The sequence below is a fragment of the Doryrhamphus excisus genome, chromosome 2 (genome assembly GCF_030265055.1).
Source record: "Doryrhamphus excisus isolate RoL2022-K1 chromosome 2, RoL_Dexc_1.0, whole genome shotgun sequence".
NCBI lineage: Eukaryota > Metazoa > Chordata > Actinopteri > Syngnathiformes > Syngnathidae > Doryrhamphus > Doryrhamphus excisus.
Genome location: NC_080467.1, coordinates 14,508,429 through 14,531,436, shown reverse-complemented (window position 1 = coordinate 14,531,436; position 23,008 = coordinate 14,508,429). Strand labels below are relative to the sequence as shown.

Below are 23,008 nucleotides of genomic sequence, written 5' to 3'. Positions count from 1 at the left end.
TCACTAAGCGTTGAACATTATTTTGGTCTATACTGTCATTATAAACCTGATTACTACCCAAAAGGTACTCGAAATACACACTTTTACTACTTTGGTGCACACGGTATGATATTGTGACGGTACGATAACCATGGGCAAATACAACACAGTTTAACCGTATAATAAATCACAACTCTAAACTGTCATTTTTAAACCATATACCATAATTTCCGGTGCATAAGCCGCTACTTTTTTCTTAAACTTTAAACCCTGCGGCTCCCTCTGGTGGACAGAGGCAGCTTAATAATTCAATGCAGTGCCTCAGATGTCATGGTCAATGAAATGCTTTTCTGGGAAGAAATGCATGACAGGAAATTAATTCTAAACTCGTATTGGTGCTTGCATATTTATTACCTACTTTTTAAGTGTTAGGTTGCCGTGTGATGATTTTAGCATGCCTTCTTGCAATGCCTTATTTTAAGTAATGACCTGCAATTACCAATGACTTGACAAACCATCATGCTAAAATGCTAGCAATTGTTTGTTTGGATAATTGATATTTAGAATTTATGTCACATGTTAATTTGAATCAAGATCAAACTCGTTAATACTTGGGATTGCTGTCCCTGACTGTTTTCTGGGTAGATCAGGGAGAAATAAATCACTTCACGCCACAAAATCATCACAGGATCATTTTGACGGTCGATGCTGACTTTGGTGATCCTCTGCTTGTTTTGGATGAATACTTTTTCAATACGTCATTTTGCAACAAGATACAATTAATCAACGCAAAATTATTGGATTCATTACATATTATGCTAATTGTGAGTGTGTATCGCTGTTTGCATGTTGGACCACATTACAAAGTGCTTTACTCACCACACCGCTCCTTGTATACAACAGTCTTGTGAGAGACTCCATTAATAACTCATGACCACAACATTGCCTTACTTTGTTGGGAGGGGTTTTGATCCAGCAAAGAGTACTAGGTTGTTGTGTAAAGTACATGCTGACCTCCCTGTGTCTAGACTAGAGTGATATTTCTATTGTTTTGTCAGCTTTTATCAGTAATCTACGACTTCCAGCATATGCATTCTCTGCAGAATTAAAAAAAAAATTCTTCCCAGACTAACGATTCAGTTGCGTTAAACATTATAAGATTCATTGATGTAATTGTGGGCTGTCTTTTCCCCATCCAATTTAATTTCCCTGCTTTTCAGCCATAGAGTTAAGTCAATTCGCTGTGGCAGATAAAGTTGTATAGTCATGGCTCAAGCACTGATGTGATCCGTGCCTATCAAGGTGCTTTGTGTCTGTGTAGTTTTTATTTGATGGGGAGAGGAAGAATTGGTGCCTGCCTGTCAGACCCTGATAAATGATTCCCTGTGAAATATCTCCATGAAATCTGCCTTTATCAAGAATTGAGGCTTTTTCAGCCACGTCATTAGCATTGCAATTTATGGGACAGCTCCCAAGCTCAACAAATCTATCCCCTTGTGTACCTGGCCAATTTAGGCCAGATTAGTGGAAATTAGGTAGGGCAGGTATTAATAATGCATCTGATGATGACTGCAGCATTGAGATATCCTGGTGTTCTGCTGTTTCACAAACTCTGCTCTTCTTTTGTAGTTTGGAAACTGGAATTTCGGCACTTTTGTCATCTTTGTGAGTCTAATAGTTAAAGACCAAAGACATACTGTTATGTCAACATTATACAAAATAGATAGATTGAAATATCTTCTTATTTAAATCGTACAAGTATAATAAGCAGCACAAGCTAAATGGAATAATGTCACAAAAGGCACCATTGGAATGCAACATGGATTATAATTCATATTTTTAGATGTAAATAATGTACTTGTTTTAATTTTGGTACATAATTTTCAGTCCTTAAGGGTAGTTTAGTGTGACAGGATGGAAGGATGGAAGCCAATATCCCAACCAGGGATGTTGTTATAGGGATTGTGCATATATTGAAATGATGCAATCTGATCTGTGCATGACAACAAAAAACAGCCCTTAGACAATGGGGCCAAAATTGACTTATAAATAAGACTCATTATGGGACTGCAGCTGGGACTGGGGGCTGGGGGTGGTGGTGTGAGTGGGGGTGGTGTTCTATTCAACCCCAGATGATGCCAAAAGGGTCCAGCAATTGTGAGAAATGGTTGGCCTTAAAAATGGAAGGATGGCAGAGGGCTACCAGGAGGTTAAATTTTTCCTCCCTTCCCTAAAGGAGGCAAATACAGGACAAAAGTATAAATAGCAAGCGGGGCCATCCTGTAGGCAGGAAGTGTGAGGAGATGAGGCAAGGACAACATCCTGTTCAGCTCATTGCGTGAGGAAAAACGCAAACATCCCCTCTCCCTGCAGTGTTTTTCCTCATGTGCAGCCTCTTACGTGATATGACAGTGATAAAAAGGTAATCGGAAGGCAGTTTAGTGAGCAATTGTACACTCTTGTGTGAGTGCAATTGTGTGCTCTATGGGAACTTTTGGGAGCATTTGTTGTGTGTGATGGCCCCAGCCACAGGCAGGGGTGCTGCGCTTATTGGATTATATATCTCCCAGTAATACAAGAAGTTGCTATTAAGGTCAGGAGCCTGGGGTAGGAGGAAAAGAGGAGGAGGAGGTTCAAGGGAGAAGAAAAGGAAGCTGTGATTTGAATGTGTGGCGGTCTGAGACGTTTGCTGTCTCTTTGTCTCTCGTCACTGACACTGTGGGCTGTGTCATTGCCGCCCGAGGCACACAGCCTCAACAAGCAAGAACTGCTCCCAGCAACCCCCTCCAACAAAAGAAAGCAACTGACATTATTAACATCAGTCTGGAGTAAATGCACCTAATGCATTGGGTAATTAATAAAACACCATTTACATGAAAATATTCTAAGCGGCCATTAAAAATAATTATGAACAATGACATTGCATTTATACGCTTCGGGTATTTCAAGGAAGGGGTGAAGCTATTCACATCTAAGATGGCGGGAGTTTGTCTAAATGCATTCCTGCTGCCCAGACATGAAAAATGTTGAGGATCAGCTGATGTCAAATGAACCACATTTTTTTAAAGTTCTGAAAGTTATCTAAGCACTGCCACCAATCTAAAGTCGACAAAATCAGTGGGATGAAAAATACTCTTTTTGTGTGTGAGGATTGCTGAGCCAGCAATTACCTTGTACATATGCTTTTTCTCAGATATAATTCACAGAGAATTGGGGTTGCTGCCGTAGACAGTGTTACCGGGGCTACGACACACGTCTTGGCATTTACATGGTTTACATAACTTGGCTACCGTAATGCTTGCCAAGTTGTATTCACTTTGACGAGCCTGAGGGATGTGGGTGTGTTTCTGAAATAGACTGATTAGATACTTTCTTTCAAGCAGAAAATGACTGTCATTGCAGGAACTTTCATAATTGGGGGATTTCATACACTTCACTAAAACTTCGACATTATTTTTGGGGAAAAAACAATCTAGTTAAAATTCAGTCCTGTTACCCTTTTTTATGTTACCCCCTCTGAAAAATATTGTACAAGTCCCCAGGTCTTTCATCCAGCTCCTCCCAGCCGATTCCCACGCGTTGCCAGGCCGGTTGATCATCGTCTGAGGGGCCAATACACATTTGAGCAGTTCAGTAAGCGTATTATTGGATTTAGAGTGGTAAAAAAGACTAAAAAAAGACCAAAAAGTTTATTTTGAGAGTTACAACAAAAAATGTAAGCAATTTGATGAAATGACCCTTCTATTATTTCCTGTAGAAATGTTGCAAGAGGACTCCCAATGGGGGTTTACATATAAATCATAATTTGAAGTCAAACTTGTAAATCATTTCCTAATCCTTTATTCCAGTTCATCCTTCCTCTCAACAAATTCTCTTCAGCTGACTCACTTGTCTGGTGCATTTTATTTGCACAGAGATTCAGAGAACAGTAAGTCCAAAATCATTTATCAGTACTGAATATTGGCAAAGCGCCGGTCTAGTATGTGGGCTTTTTTGTGTATGGGATGTGTGTCAACACATTGAGTATTCTGAATGAGCTGTTTATTCACATCTGTTTCATTCATATGGCTGTGGAGCTGCCTTATTGGCAGATCATTTTGTCAGGTCATTCTATTTCCTTCCAGTTAATGGAGAACAGCGAGATACGTCAGCAGCGCCAAATTCCCAGCCCTGAAACGTGGGTGGAAAAGGGGACTTTAGATGAAATTACTGCCAAGAGCCATTCAGAGTCAGAGAGCCATGCATACAAGTCACTGAAGCAAATATAATCTATTATGTTTACAGGTTGTCTGTACTGTATATTATATAGTATGGTATTGTAGAGAGTGTATCTCATATAGTGCACGCCCATATAAGGAAGCCTGTCTATGTATGACATCACAAACCTCCAGTTTGACAATGCCCTCTAAAACAGAGCGTTTTGAACTAAGTCAAACTTCTTTCAGGGCTCACTTCAAAATGTGAAAACCTCATTATCTGAAACATTGACATCGTTTAACAGGAGAATACAACATTCTAACTACTACTCTAACTTTATAGGTCAGAACAGTGGAAAAAGCACAATAGGTCCTCTTTAAACACCACTTTGTGATATCGAAAAGGAAAAAATGGTGAATTATGCTCCTTATTATGGGGTAAAACTTAGTTGATTTCTTTCCCTCTGAGGACACGACACAATGCTTTGTTTTCCAAAGACAACATTTTAAAGCCTTTGACAAAAAATGTGGCTTATTTCTCTAATCATGGTTAAAAAATTGACATTTTTTTTTTTAGATTTGTTCTGATTCTACAAATGATTTTGCTTTTGTGAAAGCTCCAATATCTAAACTACTAAACGTAAACCACACAAAAATGGGTTGTTTTACATAAAAATAATAATTTACTTACAAATATAACACCATGAACTATTTATTTAATTGTCACATTTGGAATTGAACTGTGTGTGTGCACGCATTAAAATTTCCTTCTTCACATGACACTCCTCCACGCCCCCTTGTGGCCGTTTTCATGGCTTAAAATTGCTCTGTAGTGAAATGCATTAGCGGGGAGTTGCATCAACACCTAATTTCTGCCTCTTGCAGAAAAAAAAAGATGTGCAAATACATTCCGGCGTTCAGGTTAATAAAAGTTTGGTATTGAATGAGTTAATGTATACTATTGTAGGATATTTTTCCAACATAACATAACTGTATACAAAACTGGAAGTGTATGAAAAACATTTGTGGCAAAGTTATAGAAGAACCCAAATAATATTTATTTTTTCCTTTTCTGCAATTATAGTGTATTCAATGCTACTGAAAGCTCGTAAGAACATACGGCGTTCTTCCACATTTTAAAAATGACTTGATGTGGACCACAAACTGCTGCTGCTGAATGTCTGCGGCCATCTCCCGTGAATTACTACTTCTCTCCGTAATGAAAGCTACCCAATGTGATGACCGACTGCATGCATGCGTACATACATGTGCCTGGACAATTCTGCAACCACAAGCACAACAACCGCACTGTTCTCCTCAGGGTGGAAACATGCCATACCAGGAAGACCCAGGCTAACAAAGTCTCCACTGTGTGTGTGTGACTGAGTGTGCCAGTCTGCTGAAACCCTCCGCTCTCTATATTGGCACACTGTTGCAGGTGTGAGCAGTCACTGATTCGACTTTGGTCGTTAATGCTGTGCACAGCTTGGCTCCTTTTCCTGGCAAGCGGGGCAAAGCTGAATTTGTCTTTTTGAGAGGAAACTAGAACACATCTACAAGCAGATCTCGAGTTATTTTAGTTAGTAATGGTCTGACCTCTAAATTTGGAGCTTTCCTCTAATGATTTAAAAACCTTTAGGCTCTTTTTCCCAGGAATAACGAGGAACTGTAATGATTAAGTTCAATAGTTATGCAGCTTGAAAATGATTGGCTTTCTTACCAATAACGATACAACAATACTGTATTATGCAATATTAACAAATATTTAGGGATTTCCAAGCATAATTAAATGCAGTAAATTATACTAACACATTAACCCACTGTTCTTGACTGTTGTTGTTTTGCTTAGATCAGGGGTCTCAAACTAAATTTACTTGGGGGCCACTGGAGCTAGGGTCTGGGCGAGACTGGGCCGCATCAGCCCCTCCCCCCCAAAAAAAACGCATTTATTAAAAACAGAAAAATGAATAAACTTTGCTTTGGTTTCGATTTTCTACAAGAAAAGGTTTGATAAAACATTCCACTGTTCACATATATCTTACTTTTTATTTTTCTACACAAAATAAAGAAAATCAATCAATCTGTAATAAATAAATAAATATAGTAATAATAATAAAACGGCAAATAATAAAAACTTAAGAAACCACATATAGTTGGTGGGTTGACAACTTATTTTTTTCAGATTAAAATTAACAAAGCATTATTAGAGCCCTGTAGACATGACAAAACACGACTATAGTCACATTTATACTCTTTTTATTTACAACATATTGCACAACTGCAGGGTCTTGAGACACATGCTAACTCGCAAACTAGAGAGCTAGCGACCTAAACGGTAGCCTTCAAGTTATTTCCTTTAAACTTAAATAGCCAAAAACTTACCACTTCCACACGGATAGGGAGGATAACTATTAACAGTTATTTAACCTTTAACATGAACATTAATTAAATGTAATAATTTTTTCTGGGTACATGATACCATACAGCATCCAGCAAACTTGCGCGGGCCGCACTAACATTAAACTTTCATATCAAGGCGGGGGCCTCAAACTAGTGTCCTGCGGGCCACATTTGGCCCACGGGCCGCGAATATTAGAATATTACATCTTACTTTTTATGATGGAAAGATTAGAGACTGGTGTGAATGTTTGTATAAATGTAGTAACAATGAATGCTCCTACCCTTAATCCTATTGTTGTTTATCTTTTCCCATCTTTCTCCTCACTTTCACTTGTGCCTGGGGAAGCACCCAAACTAATTTCCTTTCCCTGAATTTCCACTACTCTTATTGAACCTATCTCCATCCTTCCCCCTCTTCCTCTTTGTCAATCTTTCACCCTAATCTCCATAATGCAGTTTCTGGCAGGGGCTGCTGTATATGTTTTGTCCACGGCTGAGCTCCAGCAGTGGGATGATGAGCAGGTACCTATGGGCACTCTCCTTTCTCTACTGGTAATTGCAGCTGAGGCAGACGGAGAACAGCATGAGGTTGAAGCCTCCCCACACACACACACACGGTACAGACTCAGTCAGAGGTTGAAGCAAATGTCAGCTACAGCCAGTGACTACCTCCAGAGCAATCCCTTGCTCCCTTGTTCCAAAATGTGTCAGTCTGTAGTCAGACACAAGACCAGTCTTCCATCTCTGCATGGCAAGACCTCCCACTCTTGTAAATTTCTGGTGGTACCTAGCGTTTGCGACAATGTAGACAAGTTGATAAACAAAATATAGCCAATAATCCCACCTCCATTGTGGAGCAGAGAGGGGTTATTGTGCCCTTGTTGGAACTACAAAATAATTATGCATTCACTTGAGAATCCCAAATTATCTTGCTGTTCTCAAACCTTATTAGTTTTCAGATGTAATGTTCACAATATTAAATTAGGAGCTGAAGTGGGGAAAGTTCTGACTTCATCCAAGCATGAAGTCGTCCACTCTACTTCCCACATATGGCTTATGTCTTATTGCTACATGCAGGAAAATAAATGATTAGTAGCATGAAGGAGGACATCAATTTTGTGGCCGCTGCAGGGGGGCGTTAATAACACGGCAGCCATCTACTCAACACCACACAATAAGGAGCCTGACTGCTAGCTTTTATTGACTTCATTGAATTACGGCATGCCTTGCACAAAACACCACAGGTAAAAACACAACAATAATTGAAATTTATGGTTGTATACGTTTGAATTCTTTCATGTAAATGAAATGTACCTGTGTTTTACATAACACTGAATATCCGATATAATACAATACATCTTGCAGAAAGGCACACAAAGTTTTGACTGATGTTGAGATCCGGAGTGGTACCAAAAAAAAACAAGGTGGTTGGCGATAAATCTACTCGGATTTAATAGTCATTAATCACATTTTATTCATAGTTAACTCTGAATTAATCATAATTAATTACAGACCGAAAGAAGCTTTTATCTATAACAAGTAGGGATGTAAATAAAAAATACCGGTACAACCGCCTGACTTCTCTCTGGGAGTTGACATATCTCGTGAAAAAAAACGCTTTTTGTGAGCGCCACCTGCCAGGGCTTTGAAGCTAAACTTACCATTCAAAGTACCAATTTTTTTATCCATTTCTGCTCAATATGTGTTCCAGCTTGTGGCTCCACAGTCACCACTGCATTTCCTCAAACTACAGTGTGGGCCGAGGGTCAAACAGGACGTGCACACGTTAATTGCGAGTCAGTGCCGTTCCACAAATGAATGAATTAATTTACATTAACCTTGACATCCCTAGAAAAAATGTTTAAAAATGTTGAGCGATGAGGACAAAAAGTGAGACAGACTGGAGTAACTAATGTGAGATATGAAGAAAGCAAGGATGAGTGAATGGAGCATTGGGGACAGAGCATGAAGAATAAAGTGTATCGGTGTGTATGTGTCAACATCTCACTTTAAAAGTGTAGCTAAAACTTTCTCGAATACATGCTGCCACTAATGAGTCCATGTCATCCATTCAGTCTAATTTCTATTTTACTGGCCTTTGATAGGAGATATCAGAGAGCACTGACTCCAACAGATTTTATGGCCCATGGCTTCAGAGAGGGACAATGTGTATGTGCGTGTGTGTATTGTGTCTGTGTGTGTCGTCTACCTGCCTGTACCCGTGTGTGTCATTCGCCACCCTCATGTGTTCCTGTTGATGAACACATTTAATGGCAGCTACAGACAGAGCAGTCAATGATCCAATTGACTCCTGTGGCTATTTCCGCTTCTCTGGTCACAAACATCTGACACTGTGATTTTTGTTTAATGGATAATGCAGTGTTGACGTAGGACCGTTACACTGTTGCAATACTATACACCACATCCCAATTTGGATATTTTGTCATTTGAAATACATTGCATTTTATTCTTTTTCATTATTAAGGCTAGACTCTATGAAACTATCCAGCTTTGTTGGGCTACTCGTCCCAGTAGTTCCAGCACTGGGTGGAGGTGGGTCTGGTATACGTCTTGGTAATTACTTAGCAAAATACTTTTGCTTAATCAATGTCTACCTGATCAAAACAATACTGTCGCACAAAGAACTGAGCTGTACCACTTGTTGAAACCCGGAAGAGGGCCCGTCATATAATCAATATTATTGAAAGTGGATGGATTGATGCAATATCTCATAATTAGTTCCTCATTTGCCTTGAAGTTTAGCTCCACAGAGAAGAACATCAGGTAATGTGAAAAATGAAAATGTATTTTAGTTTGCAACAACCCCAATGAGAGAAACAGACTATGTTTTTGTGTTTTGGTGAATGCCAACCTCCTTCTCAACAGAGAATTCTTTGACGTGACACACAGCCATTTGGTAGCTCATGATTTAATCATGTTTTTTTGAAAAGCAGCTTAGTCTTCGGATCTCGTCTCAACATTGTGTGACAAATAGTTTTCAGCTATATGATCCATAAAGGATGTTGAGCCATAGCTTAGTGTAAAAATGTGAATAACTGGGATCATTTTACACTTTGAGAGCATTACATAGCAGCGTGAGTATATACATCTACAGTGAAATGTGTGCACATGTATTACTGTATGAAACATGCGGGTTGAGCCTGTGTGATTGTTTTGAAGGGGATCAAAAAAATCATTGAGTTTGCATTTACTGTATCTATGGATGTACTATATGCAGTCGAACCATGGTTTTCGAGTGCACCAGTTTTTGATGAACATTTTTTCCCAAAATATTGCCTCTTTTTTCATACACTGTCTTGGTTATGGTACAATAATGCATGTTACCAGCTCGTCAACTACTAGGCCAAAGAAAGTTGCAATTGCCAACGTGTTCATAAAGAAGGCGAGAAACACTATTAAATGCAAACAAATACAGAGGTGGCGTCTGCATGGCCATTGGCTGATTCCCTATTTAGAAATTCCGTAAATATAGACAGCTGCAACAATTAATCAATTAATCAATGGTTAATCAACAACTATATTGGTAATGTATTATTTTTTATATTCAAATATGTATCAATATCGCCTGATTTCATCCTCTCAAATGTATTTTTTTATTTAGAGGAAATTGCACAATGGTTAAAGATAATAACAACAAATCATTGCAGACTGGGGTCATCCCAGATCTTTGAAATTGAATTATGAATAAAAAAAATAAAAGTCATATGAAACAGGTGAGTAAGGAACAGCTGGAGGGGATCCAGATGGCACTGAGATTTCGTTTAAATGGTGCATAAACAGGCCATGTAGAGCACAAACGTTGGCCTCATCCATCACGCAAACAATGAAAAATATCTAGGTCCACTACGACTTGTTGCCATCTGTGGTATCACACAATCATGTCATCTCTATTACAATGTACGCGTGAACACCCTTGTGGCTAGACCATCTTACAATCCATGCCAAGAAAACAGCATTTAATGACCGTACCTCAGACAACAAACGAAAGCTTAGCAACCACCTGTGTCTGCAGGAATCGCAGTAACAAGCAGCAGGAATAATGAGGTCATGGATGATCGGGAAAGGGGAGTCTAAGCACAGGAGGGAGAGGAAGTTCCCATTTATAATTCATATCAAATGAATTATCATCAGTACTGTGGCATTTGGAATGAATTATTGAGCATGTCTCGGAAGCTTTGTGGAGAAACTTGCAGTTGATGGGGGCGGAGGGGATGATGGACAGAGAGTGAGGTAAGAGGGTAGAGTAAGCAGACACTAAAGCGTCTGTGGAGGTAGGAGTGTGTTTTTAGAGTAATGATGACTTAGTCTATCTGCGGTAAGTCCTGGGTGTAAGCTTGGATACATAAGAGGTGATGTTGTGTTGGCAGTGGTAGTAGTAATGGATATGAATATACAGTAATTCTGCATTACCTCTTGGGGAAGGGTATGCAAGTATCATTTCACCGCCCTTTTTCCACTGCAGGAACTAGTCTGATTTACCTTGGCACCTTTCCATTCGCCCGACCCCAAACTTTCTCTGAAATAAGTATTTAAAAGCAAGAAGCAAGATTCATGGAACTTTTAAGGCTTTGTGTTGCAGGACCCTAATTTGTTGGACCAATTATGTTTACTCACTTTGTTTAAACTCAAAATGGCGAGTGTATTTGCAAATAGTAATGGTCATGATTACATCACACGGTACGATTCTCTGTTCCACATGTCCAAAAGGAAGAAGCATTAGAAAATGAAAGCATCAGAGGTGTTGGTGTGTTGATTGGTTAGTGAATTGGTTAGCAGGTTTTCCCTTTTCTGCAAAATCAATTTCCACTTCGTAGAAAACTGGCCCATGGGTCTTGGAAGAAATAATTTGACTATTCACCCAAATAAGGTCCAGCTTGCATTGTGGTCAATGGTAGCAGTGATCTACCCGAATGTGCACTGCGACCATCTAATTCAGTAGTGTAAAAGTACTGCCCATAATGTCAGGATTTTCCAATTGAACAAGTCGATCTGACATGTTTGCTGTTATGGAATTGAAACTTTGAGGGCTTTGCACTGAGGTAAAAAACTACTGAGGTAAGCAGCATTCGGAGAATGCAGAGAACAAGAAGGAAATGAAAGAGGCAAAGTTGACTGTGGAAACAATTCACTGCTTCAGAAAGAGTAATCAAAGATCTCCGACCAATGGCAATAACTCTATTCTGACACAGTGGCAACTCACTGGCCACTAGTTTGTCTTATCACAACCCAATCCCACTCAGAGTGGCTGAGAGGTTGATGAGTGGGAAGTGGTGGACAGTCATGAAGAAGAGACAAATGAGCAAAGTGCACCGGAAAGCAAACACGGGAAGTGGATTCAAATTAAATTGTGGTTCCCTTCTGTTTTGAGCTGTATGGTAAAACTGATTTGATTTATTTTTTCACATTAGCTGTGGTGTCCAAGTATTCAAATAGATTCCCAAATCCTGATATCAAACAATGCTTTAATATGTTAATAATATTAACACTGTGCAACTGAGCCAGTAAGTGATACAAATAATGGCGTCTACATTTCAAATGTAGAACTCCCTAATGAAGGGAGCAAATCTGACAGAAACTTTCCTTCCTTCACCGCTCTCCAGTTACAGATGGAAAATTACCAAACTGTTGATAGATGACTAACAGGTGCAGGCTAATTATGCTAATCATGGCAACAGCCAAATAAACTGATTGCCGTGTTCATTTAAATGACAGCAATGTTCCTTCGGTGGCTAATTAAAATAGGTTGGGAGAACGGAAATGAGGCGGCTGGGTTCAGATGAAAGTGGGTGTTTAAATAAAAATGTTCTCTGGGGTCTACTGTAATACGCTGCATTTCATTGGTTTAATGATGTCATAATGAATTTGTAATGATGGGGGATGGGTGAGGATGCAGAAAGAGGAGGAAAGGTGAGATGTGCATTGCACCATAGAGTTTCTGCTACTATAAGAAGGTAGTTCATGAAGTATAGCTGTGGTCAGAAGTCACTGGATGTCATAATAAATTGGATTTTTGGTAAGTAAATACTCCGATGCCATTCTGCAGTATGCTCGGGTTTAAGTAGCATGAGCTAATTAGAAAGTGGCTGCAGGCCCCAAACCGGAAACCAGAGGAACGGAAACGGACACACAACATGAGAATCACACCTGGGATGTGACTTTGAGCCATCAAAAGCATGTAGTACGCAATATATCAGTTTTTTTTTAATTTTTTTTAATTAATATTGGAATCTGAATCGATGAGTGTATGTAAACTCCTGACAACAACTGTCGGCGTCATCCGCCACTCCTTATATTGGGGGCGGTTAAAGTAAAAAATCTAATGAGGCCTTTGAGGATGAGTATGTGCAGGATACACATACAATTCATTCTCAATCTAAGGGAGTAAGGGAGGTTTGGAAATGGCAATGATATTTGAAGTTTCATTGCGATCCAGGAAAAGGCATCATTAGAGCGCAAGGTGATGATCAGAGGATAGGGGGAAACAAACTCCGGGGCCCGTGGCAGCCTCCATGGATTTTGGTTTTAATAGGTGGACAGGGTCTCGTGAATGGTTATAAAGGAAGCTGTATAAAGCTGTTTCCCGTGTTACCCCACAATCCTTTCCTTCACTATATTATCCAACTTTTAAGTTAAGACATATTCATGCTGCGGACACACTAAAAGGAGAACATTGATCCATGGAAGATGGACTAAAGGGACTCTTTAAGTAGAAATAGCCTTCTCTTATCTTTCTGTCAACACCATTCCTGAATTTAAATGTATGTCACATTAGTAAGGATCTACTCAGTTCGATATATTATAATGCAATGTTTGGCCTTAATGGGAAATCCATAGTGGAGACAAGCCCGCTACCACCAATACCATACAAAAGCAATTTCCAAAATGACATATAGAGGGCCTATGTGATTGATTCTGACGGCTGTTTGAGAGTCAATAAGCTTGCAGTGAATAGTATTAAAATCAAACATTGTCTTGAGGTTTATCTACAACCTGGTAAGTCTCCTTGTCTCCTTTTTCTTTTTGTTCATATTATTTTTTAAATCCAGTTTAGGATTAGCCAAGTCGTTGAAATGATCAGCACCATTTGAGAACCACACATTTTCAATGTCCAATGTCATCATGGCACCTATCAACTGTCCAAAAAGCTGCCCTGACCATCACCAAAGGTTTACAAACCCACTGAATCATAGAGTGAGTAAGAAATCATGCTGTGATTTGATCATGTATCTCAATGAGCCATACCCCGATTTCAATTTCAAGACAGGTCAATAATAGGTCATAGCACCTGAATGATATTATGACTGACATAACCAGTGCCATGTTGCTAAGAACCCATTGTGCTTAGAACGTAGCCCGAAGGCAGAGAAATGTTTAGCCGATGACGGACTCACCACAAGAGTCTGGGAATGCAGAGGATTAAAAGCGGAGCTCAATTTACTCACCTTGCCAAAGTCTCTGACATCGAAGAGGTCAAAAGGGTCAAACAGCTCACTGTTCCGCAGGCCAAACTTGTCATGGCATACCTTGAGGAATGTCCGGATGTTCTTCAAACACAGGAACTACAAGACAGGACAGTGATGCAAAATGTCAGCGACAGTGAATTTATTAAGATCCAACAATACTCCACAATTCCAGTCATACAGTTGCATTTAACGACATGAAATTTCCAATATCCTTACTGATGCTGATCTTTTTTGGTCTGATTGTATGATTTGTTTGCCACCACAAGGTGAGCTGACGGATTGCCCCTGAGGCCGATGGGCTGTCTCTCAGATCAAGATAAGAAAGTTAGAGTGGCGCCCGTCTTCTGACATCAGACAAGCCCACCAGCACAGACATGCCTCAGGGTGCTTTGCTTGCTGGGCAAAGACACTGGCCTCATGCACAAAATCAAAAGGCCGAAGGTCATAAATCTGACATTACACATGTATATTTTTTTCAATATAGAATGGTAAAGCTCTGGATGTCCAGCTCTTACAAAAAAAACTTGACCTCACACCAGTGAGGTCAAATATGTAATAGCATAACAAAGCAAGCATCTGCCTAGCTGTAATTCAAGAAGCTAATATGCAATCTCAGCAGAGAAAATAATCACAATAATAAAGACACTGTTGTCATACTACTATAATCAGGAATGAATTACAGTGCTTCCCATACAGTCATTTATTTGTGCCGTCCCGCCATTAATAAATCTTGACCACCACATAAGGGAATGTGGCTTGTCATTACAACTCCATACAGCGGATGCCGTCAAAACTTTCCTTTTCATGAGTATTTGTATCAGTATTTCCCTGCAGACCCATTTTGAGTGCTTTTTTTAAATACAATATTTATTTTTGATAGGCATTGCCTTCCTGGAAATATGCAAATATAAAGTATTATTCTACATTATTGATTTGTTTTAGTTGGCATTCCTTCTTTTGGTTATGTGCTCTAAAATACATTTTGCTCATATAATTCAGTGCATTTATTTACGTTTAAAAAGATTATATGCATGTATTTCGGAGGCAATTTAAAAAAAAATAATTGTAAGCTTGATAAGCTCAATAAAAGTGGGTGCAAAATGAATGTCTTATTTTGCACTTTGGGAGACGCCGCCCCCCCCCGACCTAAAATCATTCACAGGTGGGTCCAATTGCATGGCCCTGCCTCACTGTATTATAGTCATAGCCTGTATAGTTTTATTTACATAGATCTGTCCATACTAATGTACTTATAAAAATTGCACTTCTGGTTGGATGCTAACTGCATTTTGTTGCCCTGTACAAGTGACATGAGCAATAACAATAAAGTTGAATCTAATCTAATCTAATCTAATCTAATTTGCTGGTGACCCGTCCAGGGGTATACCACACCTCTCGCCCAAAGTCAGCTGCGATTGGCTCCAGCATACTCCCGCTGTACTAGCGAGGCTAGAAAATGGATGCAGTGGTGTAAAAAAGATAACGATGGTATCAAGTTGCTTGCCACAAATACATTGCAGTCCGGTGGGAAGACCAAATTATTATGATACCTGTGGAGCACACCTTTCCATTGCAAAGGACACAAGAGCTAGTACCTTAATAGATGTTGCAATGATGTTGGCCGATAAAGCTTATAAAAATAACAAAAAACACCATTATTTATTGGATGTTCTGCTTGAAGCTGTAAAACCATCCGTCCAATTGATGCATTCATTAAACAAGTAAAAAGGTCCCAGCTTTGGCCATCACACTTCAAGCTGGGCTAACGCCTGCATGCATTTCAGGTCGTAACCGCAGCACTCGTAGGTGTTCATGTTCGAGGGCGTTTCCAGAGCATTAACCTTCTCCAAGTGTAGCAAAATGCATTTCAACCTGACTGCACCTTAATGAGACATTGTGCTTCCCATTGCTCCGGTTGACCAAGTGAGACATCCTTCATCAGCCTGCCGCACTAATTAGCTTTCATTGTTTGAACGGCAAAAAATTATCAAGTCAAGCGTACCCCCCTCACCCCCCTTCAGTTACTTAACAGCGAAAGAGCTGCTTTCATCTCATATGATCATCATTTGCGGTATTTCAGCGGGCCTCATCTGGCCACACCTGAGAGCCTTGCTGACTCATTTTCATTCAAGTGTGCACATCTGCTCAGTCCCGATGTCATGGGTGAGGACACCACGATAGAACCGCCCTGACTTGCTGAAAAGAAATGTGATTGGTTGGCTACCAAAGTGACATTTGCAGCTCAGTGGCGAAGGTTATCGTGTCTGTGAATCTTCACGTGCAGCGGGTGTAAAAAAAAAAAAAAAACAAAGGTTATTTTCCTAGTCTAGCTATGAAAGGGTAACATTTGCTGGAGTGGTTTTGAGACCAGAAAGAAGGAGAGAGAGAGAGGAGGGGGAGAAGGATGTGTCTGACATTCTAATAAATGTTTAGAGATAAGACAGCAGCAAAGCACTAGGCAGAATTACTATGATCTTGGTGGAAAAAAATATGCCTGGTAGAGTATGTAGCGTGAGAGTGCATCTGGGAATAAATAGGCTGTGGTCATCTCCTTAGGCTAAAGCTGCGCTCAGCACAATCCATCAGGAATTACCTTTCTGCAGCCACCAACACTTTCAGGTTTAGGCAGAGATATTTGTCATTGTTGTGAATGCATCACAGCAACAAAATGTATTAAACTGCCACCAATGCAAATCGCTGTAGTCTAGTCCTGGCTGTTTTTGTCCTTACACAGATAAAAGACTGAAGTAATATTTGTAACGGGAATATTTTATGATGCCTCCCCAGGGCCTGACATTTTTTCACACCCGCTCTGATTTGAAGTAATATTGAGAAACTGTAGTATTTCTATATTGTACAAACTGTACAAACCACTGTATAAATTGCTGGCACCAGTGCTACCATCATGAATACAGACACTAACAACCTGCCAACTTTGAAGAAAATGAAGTATAGTCTAGTACAGGGGTCTCAAACACACGGCCCGCGGGCCAAATGTGGCCTGCAAGACACTAGTTTGAGGCCCCCGCCTTGATATGAAAGTTTAATGTTAGTGCGGCCCGCGCAAGTTTGATATGGATGCTGTATGGTATCATGTACCCAGAAAAAATTATTACGTTTCATTAATGTTCATGTTAAAGGTTAAATAACTGTTAATACAGTAAACCTCGGATATATCGGAAATTCGCTCACAACGGACAGATAAAAAAGAACCAATTTTTCTGTAATGCATTTCCAATAAAAATTCATTGCATATATCGGATTTTTTATAACGGATTTTGCCTATTTCGGACAAAATCTCCAGTCCCGTTCCAATGCATTTCCATTAAATTTCCCTCGCATATATCGGATGGCCGCATCGTGGCGCTCCGATTCGCCGAATCGTGACAGGCCGCTATACGACGTCATTTGCAGCGTTTGCAGCGTTGCCTGCGCGTCCAGGTACATTGGAAACATAGTCAAGGAAGTGCCTTTTTATAACGGATAAAATCCGATTTACGCATATACCGGATATAAATCCGATATATGCGTAAAACTGACATTTTCCAGCATACGCATATAACGGATTTCGCATATATCGGACAAAACCAGTGGGAACAATTGAATCCGATATATCCGAGGTTTACTGTAGTTATCCTCCCTATCCATGTGGAAGTGGTTAGTTTTTGGCTATTTAAGTTTAAAGGAAATAACTTGAAGGCTACCGTTCAGGTCGCTAGCTCTCTAGTTTGCGAGTTAGCATGTGTCTCAAGACCCTGCAGTTGCGCAATATGTTGTAAATAAAAAAGAGTATAAATGTGACTATAGTCGTGTTTTGTCATGTCTACAGGGCTCTAATAATGCTTTGTTAATTTTAATCTGAAAAAAAAATTGTCTACCCACCAACTATATGTGGTAGGGGAGTTTTTATTATTTGCTGTTTTATTATTATTATTATATTTATTTATTTATTACTGATTGATTGATTTTCTTTATTCTTGATTTGTTTATTTATTTTTCATCTTATTTTGTGTAGAAAAATAAAAAGTAAGATATTTGAGAACAGTGGAATGTTTTATCAGAGCTTTTCTTGTAGAAAATTGGAACCAAAGCGAAGTTTTTTTTATTTTTTTGTTTTTAATAAATGCGTTTTTTTTGTTTTTTGGGGGGGGGGGAACCTGATGCGGCCCAGTCTCACCCAGACTCCAGTGGCCCTTGAGTAAATTGAGGGTCTAGTACGTATATACCTGGGATGGGCAAACTAAAATACAGATTAAATATAACGAAAAAAATCCCAGGTGGACTGCTAGAATTATGGGCGTGAAATACTGTATATAATTTTTACAGTAGTCCAGCCCAGGTGCCCTCACTCTTTGGATGCCCCAGGTGCCCCAAAAATTGGGCCCTGGGTGCTAGCGAGTGGCCCACAGCAGCTCCGGCGTGAATGTTCCCTACATGTGTTCTCTGCTTGTTAATAAAGCAATTGAAGTGCATCGTGAGTCTCTCCTTGACAACAAACAGCGAGTACTATTCTACAGCAGGAACACTGGTCTCTGGGTGGGTGTCCATTACATTACATTGATTAGACATTTGCCCACTGCATAACATATGAGTCTATCTTATCATATTTATGTCTAAAATGGCTTATTTTCTATTATTATGTCTACTATATTGAACAATACCAGTGTATAGGTACAGGTATAGGTGGCAATGGCCATAAGAAGGAGTAAATTCACTCAAGTAATTTGCATTATGATGTCATCAGGCTCAGAAATTGTCAGCTATAATTTCATCTCCAAAAGGAAGGCGCTGCAAAAAACATTTAGGGAACCACCCCATAGGGTGTTATTTCACGTCTAGAGGACTCCAAAAATGCTAAAAAAAAATACAATTTAGAACAGGGGTGGGCAAACTACGGCCTGGGGGCCACATGCGGCCCACCAAGCGTTCAAATCCGGCCCGCCAGTTGCTTTCTAAGTATTTCGACTTTTAATAATATATATATATACACACATATTCATAAAAATATATTTTGATGTGGTCTGATGTTTACAGTGCTCCTGCTAAAAAAAGGAAGCACTTTTACACTTTTACAGACAAAAATTTGACGAATAATTCAAAAAAAATTATCAGCAAATAGTGTGTGTGTGTGTGTCAATTTTGTTAACTCAATGTGGCCCACGAGTCAAAATATTTGCCCACCCCTGATTTACAAGGTCATAAAAAGGTTTTCTAAACTAAAACAATGACAATATTCCATTCATTAACATTGAATCCTATGGTATAGGGTGAATTTATGTACTACATTTAGTACTACATTTCAGTGATTTTTTTATGTATAATCTCCCCAAATACATCTTGCTAAGTTTTCAACAAATGTAATTACAGCCAATAAAAAGAGCTGTCATCAGTATCAAACAAATCCTCCATATATATATATACATACATACAGGATATATACACATAGGAATCACCTACCATTCCAAGCCTCAAGACATAACAACATTAAAAGAGTGAACTACTCTCAGCTTTATACACTACATATTGAATTGGTGCTACAATACTATTTAAATTCCCCCATTAATCCAGTTCCAAGCGCTTTTTGATATCTAGCCACATTATAAAACTCCCATTCATGGTTTTACAACGCTTTCCAATAAAATTCAACTGCAAATGAGAAAAGCACACAGGTGTTTGTTCTTTTTCTGGCACTTAAGATTACGAGCTCTTTTTTTGGAGCCTCTTCTTCACGTGCTTCCAAGCAAGGCTGAATCCAAACAAAGGGAGATTAAGTGAGGAAAAAGGAGGAAATGGGAATATCACATAAGCCTGGGCTGCCTGGTGTGGTCTCGGTCTGCGATGTGGGAGTCAGCGTTTTTAAAAAGGTGTCACAGCTCAAATTTGGACTTATCAGGGAAGAGCAAACAACTTGATAAAAAAAGTCAGGTTGTTGACAGGGATGAAAACCGAAAAGAGAGAAGAATCTCTGAAAAGTTTGAAAAAAATAAATAAATAAATAACCGCCACACCCTGACAGCCCTTCTGTCGTATCACCGTGCTACATCACACAAAATCACATATCATTCCTCTGGGATGGCGGTCCCTATCTCCGCAGGTTCCTACATGCTGGAGGAAACACAAATTAAAGCTTCCCCGTAAAACCTGAGAAACAGCTAATGAGAGAAAGGAAATGTGGAGAAAAGGGTGTGAGATCAAGACTGAGGAGGTGTAGCAATGGGTGGGTTGTTTTGTCAAAACTGCAGCTCTTTGGTGTCAGATGTGTCGAGAGAAAAAAACCTCGGAGAGAAACAACAGAAGGGAGCGAAGCTCTTGGTAAAGCAGGAAACTTGTCAGGAACTACTTTTATAGCTTGAAGAAGTCATCAAATAGGAGCAATTTCCCTGCATCTGTCAGATGCCAGGATGCTCAGGGATACAGCCAATGGTAAAGCAATGAGTACAACAAGAGTAAACATAGTATATAGTTCATATCAAGCCAAACCTTATCAATGCACACAGTAAATGCGAGCTCATGCAAATGGAGGAACGTTGCCATGGAAGCCAGCAAGCGTGTCCAGGAAAAGAAAGTCCTGCAATATAAATGACTGCTTATGAATTCCTGCTACATTGCCGCACTGCTAACAAACGCATTAGAAAGAAATACAGCATAACACGGTATAAGCATCACCTGAGGAAAACCATGGCAAATACAAATCCCTCAACGTTAATGAGGCACCGACCAGGATAATTATTTAATTATCGAAAGAAACCAAATGGGAACTTTTAATTAAGTCATTCGATTTTCTTCTCCAATTCAGTGTCCTGATTTAATACAGGTGTCACGGTGGTTATTCTGTTAATTAACTGTAATCTCCATTTTTATTATTATTTAGGGCTATCAAACGAATTAAAATCATACGGATACATTTGAATCACACCATGTTATTATGAGAAATGAGGAAACGCCAGACTTGGACAGTATCTGCAGTGATACAGACTTTGCATCAGTCCGTTGTGGAGAAGGTAAAGCTCTCAATTTACCGGTCGATCTACGTTCCTACCCTTACTGCTCACAGGCCTTGGGTAGTGACCAAAAGGACAAGACAAGCGTTCATGTTTTCTCCATAGGCTGATTGGCCTCTCCCTTGGAGATAAGGTGAGTAACACTGTCATCAAGGAGAAACTAGGAGTAGAACCGCTGCTCCTCCGCATTAAGAGGAGCCAGATGAGGTGTCTGCGGTAGAAGGCCTGGGGGAAGACACAGGACACGTTGGGGAGACTATGTCTTTCAAATGGCCTGGGAACGCCTCTGAACACCACTGTCCATACTACAGTATATTATGGATTTTTTTTAGAACTGTGCATATAAAAATTAAGTATCTAGATATTTTTTTATTTATTGTTATTTTATTTATTTATTTATTTATCTATTTATTTATTTTTTTTATTTTTATTTTTTTATTTTTTTTATTTTTAAATCTTTCTATTTTTTTTCCCAAAACAAAAACCATAAAAGGTGTTAGCAACCAGATATCAAAGTTCCATTAATAATTAAAAGTATAAATGAAGGGAAGAAAATGCATATTAATAATAAGAACAATAATATACAGTCATGCAATGTCAAATTTACCTTTGTTTTCCATTTATTTAGATATTTTTTTTTACGTTAAAACACATTAGAACACAATGCCACGAGCATCTGAAGACAAATCCTGTCGCGGCATTCCTTTCATCTGAGCTTGAATCGCTTCAATTTGCCTGATTTGATCTCCAAATATAAAAAGACTGCTGCAGAAGAAGAAAAAAACAGTGCCAGTCGAGACATCTGCATCAAAAAGTTCAATTTTTTCCCTCAAATTGACACAAAAACCACAGCTGCTATATACGTACCATGGGTATATTGGATTGCCCCACATGTCTGTTTGAGAGTTGAAGCAGCAGACTTTACTGAGTAACTGAGATGATCGAATACTCAGCCAATCAGAGAGTCAATGAAAGAGACTGATGTATGTCTGGAAAATGCCACACATACAAACACACACACACACACACAATGCATTGTGTCTAGGGCAGTGAATCACTCCAGGCCTCCAGGTAGGAGGTTCTCAGCAGGTGAGAAGGCAGCAGTAACCCAAAACACTCTCCACGGGAGTTGCACACCAGAAAAGTTCGGTTGAGCAGTCGAGGGAAACACATAATTAAGTTGAAAGGTTTCCTTTTTTTCTTGCTTTCCAAGTTGATTATTAAAATACTCCCACTTAAGGTTATTTCAAGATCTCCTCGCCAACAATGTTATGGTTTCCAAATGCATTTTTGTGTTAGTTTCCATAGCCACGCACAAGCTGAAGGTTTTTAAACATAAATAGTAAATTTAATTATAGCATTCCACAACCAAGTATTTTAAAGTGACAAACTCACGACACCACATACAAGCTCTCATTTAGCAAGCAATATCAAGTCAAGTCTTCCAGATCAAATACTCTTAATGCACATCTTTATCAAAATTACTTATTTAACACACACACACGACAATTAACAAGTATGCATCCGTCTCCTTTCTTCTGCACTGACTTCCCTGCCTGCGTTGTGCAGGTTGTTTATATGTATGATGAGGCGTTCAAGCACATTAGGTAACATTAGGTAGCGTTTTGCACCACTGTCGTCACTCTGTTGTCATTTTTATTCACATACACCCCATACACAGAAGCAAACATCATCATGGGGGTCCTTGAATGCACCACTGTCATATGTTGTGATTGGGTACAAGGTGAGTGTTCACCGATCATCATCGTCATTCATTTGTGGTGAGTACCTATACATTTAATATATTATATGCCTTTAATAAGTGTATGTTTGTTGCAGTTTAAATCTGGATTGTGTATTTAGCATTTAGCTTGTTGCAATAAAAGAAAGAGTGTACTGGAGTTGAATCCAACCTAATTATCACAGTCAGTCATTTTATTGCAAATGT

At 39.3% G+C, this 23,008-nt stretch overlaps 1 protein-coding gene across 11 annotated transcripts in view; it reads right to left on the bottom strand.

Annotated features, from left to right (window-relative positions):
- The window catches only part of vav2 (vav 2 guanine nucleotide exchange factor), a 157,092-nt gene that overhangs the window by 96,760 nt on the left and 37,324 nt on the right, over positions 1-23,008 (bottom strand). For all 11 annotated transcript variants that reach the window (XM_058050475.1, XM_058050490.1, XM_058050495.1 and 8 more), the window contains exon 3: positions 14,039-14,155. In XM_058050475.1, coding sequence (XP_057906458.1) covers positions 14,039-14,155 — 117 coding nt within the window. The remainder of the gene's footprint in view (positions 1-14,038; positions 14,156-23,008) is intronic.